Source organism: Trichosporon asahii (assembly GCF_000293215.1).
Source record: "Trichosporon asahii var. asahii CBS 2479 unplaced genomic scaffold scaffold00018, whole genome shotgun sequence".
Lineage (NCBI taxonomy): Eukaryota > Fungi > Basidiomycota > Tremellomycetes > Trichosporonales > Trichosporonaceae > Trichosporon > Trichosporon asahii.
The window spans coordinates 390,105-395,061 of NW_014040906.1; the positions used below are offsets into that span (position 1 = coordinate 390,105).

At 60.3% G+C, this 4,957-nt stretch overlaps 2 protein-coding genes across 2 annotated transcripts; both read right to left on the minus strand.

The window, feature by feature from the left end:
• Positions 1–125: 125 nt before the first annotated feature.
• A1Q1_08106 (uncharacterized protein) lies at positions 126–653 on the minus strand (the record flags this gene model as incomplete). Its single annotated transcript, XM_014326253.1, has 1 exon — positions 126–653. The coding sequence occupies one exon, from the start codon at positions 651–653 to the stop codon at positions 126–128; it is 528 nt and encodes a 175-aa protein (XP_014181728.1).
• Positions 654–2,166: 1,513 nt separating this feature from the next.
• On the minus strand, positions 2,167–4,006 carry A1Q1_08107 (uncharacterized protein; the record flags this gene model as incomplete). Its single annotated transcript, XM_014326254.1, has 7 exons — positions 2,167–2,728; positions 2,800–2,841; positions 2,921–3,143; positions 3,245–3,408; positions 3,449–3,644; positions 3,707–3,798; positions 3,852–4,006. The coding sequence occupies 7 exons, from the start codon at positions 4,004–4,006 to the stop codon at positions 2,167–2,169; spliced, it is 1,434 nt and encodes a 477-aa protein (XP_014181729.1).
• Positions 4,007–4,957: the final 951 nt, after the last annotated feature.

The following is a 4,957-nucleotide window of genomic DNA, read 5'->3' on the forward strand; positions in this document are numbered from 1 at the left end:
GCAAGGCGAGGCTTCCTTTTATGGCTGCGGCCTAGGTGCTGTCAACGACCGTATCGTTGTGTCCCGTCTCTCTGCTTGTCTCTGGGCGTCTGAGGCACTTCACAAGCAACCAAATGGCCATTCCTTCAGCTGCGTTTGCCCCTCATGAGCATTGGCAGCGAGACACCTTGGACGACATATCTAGAACTGTTAGTAATGCGACTAGCGTAAACTTGATCACACGGACCCTCTGTACCAGATGGAGTCGTCTCCCTCCTCCGCGCTCCGATACTCCTCGAAGGCGAAGAACTCGTCGCCCACGTCGAGATTGTCCATACAGTTGCCGACGAGCGGTGGCGCTCCAGGAGAGGCGGGTGCGGCTTGTCGCCCGCCCGGCCGAGCATGCTCAGCACGCCCGAGACGGCGAGGTAGTTGATGTCGTGCCCCGCCATGGCCGAGTACTTGCCGTCGCGCCTGAATCCCGTCATGCGCGCGTAAATCAGCTTCGGGTTCGCCTCGAGCAGCGGCTTGGGGCCCAGACCGAGCTTCTCCAGCACGCCCGGGCGGAAGGGGTCAATGAGCACGTCGGCGCGCTCTGCCAGCTTCTTAACTAGCGCAACGCCCGCCGGCTGCTTCAGGTCGACGACTACAGATTGCTTGTGGCGCGCCAGCATGTCCTTTGTGCGGTAACGTGAGCATTCGTTGCCGCCTCATCGAGGTGGTCGAGTGCTTTGCCGCACACAAAGCACGGCGGCTTCGCAGGAGCCCTGTCGGTCAGCTCAGTTTCGGGGGAGGTACAGCTCACTTGCTACCAACATACTCGATCGAGTCGTCAGAGCCGTCGGCGCCATTACTCAAACGTCTTGCTCCGGCCGCCGACGTCTCGGCGGGCTCGTCGAAATGGGCATTGACATGATGCTCGAACGCAACGTCGTCGGCGTCGACGTTCTGCTCGCACACGGGGCAGGTCGGCATGATGGGAAGGCGCTTGGGAGAGAGAAAGGAAGATGGAAAGTGAGAAAGGAGGGAAGGTAGTTGGTGACTGGACTACGCAGGGCGCCGCCGATCCCCCTGTTGCTGTGCTGAAGGAATGGCAGATCTGAGAATGCTGATCGGCTTTAGTCATCGCTTTCTATTGTTCTTGGCTGTACCTTTGAGATTCAGTGGGGTCGTTGGATGCCTACTTGATGCATTATCTGGTGCAAGGCGGTGCTGCACTGTTGCCAGTGTTGAAGGTCTGAGCTTCACGCCTGATGTCGAGGCCGAGGCGGTCGGCGCTGAGTGCGGGAGGAGTGCCATCTCGGCACGTACGTCGTCGACGTACACTAGCGAGGGGGAGGCGGAGGAACGGCGGACGTGGTAGCCTGACACGCGGACTGAGCGGGGCGGGAGAGGCATGGCGGTGTTGGATAGGTGAGAGGTGAGAGGAGGCAAAGTGTGAGGTGTGGCCGGATTGTCTGGCGAGGAGTGCGGGCAAGACAAAGTACGATGGCAAGAAGTGTTGCAGGAGGGGGGAGAAGCGTGCAGCGTGCGGGGAGGAAGCAAGTGAGTCGATAGGGGATTCCTCGCGGTAACGTCCGAAACGCAGGACACCGAGCAGGTCCTCTGGTGTGCCGTTGTGCGGTGGGTGGCAACAGTCACGGTCGGTCGATCACGACAGGCGTCACGGCCCGGGTACCACGGATTGAGGGTTCGATTAGGCCGGTCCGATACGGATTACACTACGCAGTGTGACGGGAGGTTGGTGGATGCGTTGATTGTGCGCGAGTGACTTGGTGACGAAAGATGGGCGGGATGCATGGGATGTGGGATGGCATATAACAAGTTCGCGGTAGGCGATAGCTTTAAGCAGCGTCGCGACGTCATGAGCGTGGGTCGCCGTGTCGGAATGGATAAACAACACGTCCGATCGAGTCGACTAGCCGAGCATCCGAGAGCTTGGAGCCTTATCGGAGCTGCCGGGGACACCGGGCGAGTGGCAACCGGCGAATGGGGCCGGCTGTTGATTGCCGCATTCGAACGTTCATTCCTACCCCTCCTCTCTCGTCCCAGGCAACCCCCTCTATCCCCACCCCAAAGAAACCGAACAACCGAACCGATAGCAGCTCGACTATGCATTCGCCGAATGACGCTACGAGCACACACACAGACATGCTCACGCACTGCCTATCTACCTCCGTGCCTATCTCACTCCAGGTCCACAGCGTCCACAGCAGTGCACGTCGGGTGCTTGCGCTTCGCACTCTCCCCAGCACCGATCCGGCCCCCACTGAACGCAAGGATCTGGTACTGGTTGTGCCCGCTCCAACGTGTGAGATTGACACGGAACACGTTCAGTCCGCTCCCCATCGCGCTCACCTTCTGCCCCGCCTTGGCGACCTTGCTCACAACCTTGCGCCGCACCCAGCCGTCCGCCGTCACCTCGTCGGAATCGCTGGGCGCCGCAGCGGCTGCACCCTCCAGCACGTCATCGGGCGAGTCGCTCGACGCAGAGGGCCGTGCGGATCGCGCCTCTCGGGCCGCCTCGATGCCTGCCGCCCGGACATCCTTGGGCACAGTCCTGCTGTCAGCTGCGACAAATGCGGGGAAGCTCACTTGGCCGGATCCAGTATCAGCAGCGTTATCTCGCCCTTGCGTTCCTCGTACCCGACGATCGTGCGCGAGTGTCCGGCGTGCTGAGGTCAGCTCATTCCCTAGCCGACGAAGTTCACCTGGAGGATAAGAGGAAGATATGACGTGACGCGTAATCCTGGTGTGGATCCGTCATACTCGGCAGCTTCGTCCTGGCGTTAGGTTAAATGGTTGGACCGAAACACCTACAAAGTATCGCTTGACCCATAGCCCGAGCACTTGGTGCGTCGGCTGCGGATTCGGATAGTCGCGATCTTCTGGTTTGCGGAAGTCAACTGTCGGTTAGTTTGAACGAGTATAGTCAACTCACCCAGCCTGGTGTCGATGCACAGGTAGGAGAACATGGCGTAGAGGTCTGGAGTCAGCTCGACGACAACCCAGGGGGAGCTCACCAGACGTCCCGATCCACTTGCTCGTTCCGACGAGCTTGCCCTTGAGCTGCTGCTTGCCGTGCGGGTCGAAGCCGGCGCGCCAAGCGTCCTCAATCCACTGCTGGATTGTGCGCACGCCAGGCTCCGTCTTCTCCCACTCGCCTTCGCAGCCCGCGAGGCGCAGCGCCGCAATCGCCATCAGAGCATTACGATATCCGCACCCCCACGCTGATGTCAGCTGGCTGTACGAATATCCAACTCACTGCCATCGAAACCCCACGCGCCCTTGATGTGCACGGCCTGCCGGACTGTGACGCCGTCGCACTTGCGGTCCTGGGCGATGAGCTGGCGCACGACGGGCATGACGCCTGGCGAAAAGTTTGGCGGCACGCTGCCCGCGTCCAGTCGGCCTGTTACTGGGTCCCACCTGGTGTCAGTTGGCTGCAGTATCACAGAAGACAGCCTACCACTTATCCCGCTGCTTGGCCCTGTATGATCGGTTCGCAAACGCTGCTGCATCCCACACGCCGTTCTTGCGGTGCTTCCTTGCGCCCGTCTGATTCGGATCCGGTCCCTCGTGTCCAAAGTCGGGGAAGTCTTCCTCCGAGCTGTAGTCGTAGTTGTCCGGGTTGTCCAGTTCCCGCTCACCGTCCCCGCGTTGCACTGTCGGGGCGTCGAGGTCGTCTCCGTCTGCCATTAGGTTGCCAAGTATGCGGGACACCTACCAAGACAAGCGGTAACGTGAGCATTCGTTGCCGCCTCATCGAGGTGGTCGAGTGCTTTGCCGCACACAAAGCACGGCGGCTTCGCAGGAGCCCTGTCGGTCAGCTCAGTTTCGGGGGAGGTACAGCTCACTTGCTACCAACATACTCGATCGAGTCGTCAGAGCCGTCGGCGCCATTACTCAAACGTCTTGCTCCGGCCGCCGACGTCTCGGCGGGCTCGTCGAAATGGGCATTGACATGATGCTCGAACGCAACGTCGTCGGCGTCGACGTTCTGCTCGCACACGGGGCAGGTCGGCATGATGGGAAGGCGCTTGGGAGAGAGAAAGGAAGATGGAAAGTGAGAAAGGAGGGAAGGTAGTTGGTGACTGGACTACGCAGGGCGCCGCCGATCCCCCTGTTGCTGTGCTGAAGGAATGGCAGATCTGAGAATGCTGATCGGCTTTAGTCATCGCTTTCTATTGTTCTTGGCTGTACCTTTGAGATTCAGTGGGGTCGTTGGATGCCTACTTGATGCATTATCTGGTGCAAGGCGGTGCTGCACTGTTGCCAGTGTTGAAGGTCTTCGATAAGGAGGTAGGACTAGATGTCAACAAAAGGGCTCGAAGTCAGAGCGGCGATCGCTGGTGCAGGCGACAACCTTTCGTCATATCGACTTGCCTTGTGCCTGCACGTGGTCGAGTCTCCCACGGCTGCACCTCCACCTGCGCCGTATTCCAGAAGCGTCAGCAACCATTGATTGCGCCTTGCGCCGTCAGAGCAGCCCATGCATGCCATCTCGAAGTGGGCGCGCTTGATGCGTCCCGTCGTTGGAGCGCACTCTCGTCGTCGAGAAGGAGAAAGCAAGAATGCAAGCGTCAGGTGACGCGGAACGAAGTGCATGTCGCGAGCGGGAAGCCTGCAAGCTCTATGGCTGGGCTGGCTGGGCGGCAATCGGTTGCGTGATGCGTTTGAATCCATCGGCCAGGGTACCGAGCCGTCATTAGGCGTCAGGAGAGGCGGGCACTCACGTCGATCCAAATTACCGCGCGACATCCACTTACTCGTCTCTCATCACATTCACCCATCGACCACATCGCCATGTCCGACGAACTCGGTGTACGTCCCTCTCCCTAGCTAGAGCTCGGTGCTGCTTAGCTAACGTGCAGGCCGTTTTCTCCAGCTCGTTCTCGATGCCGGCCGCGGAGGCGTCGATCCCGGCCCCCGCCTCCGCGGACCCGACACCGCTCGACGTCTCCGAGGCCGCCGCTGA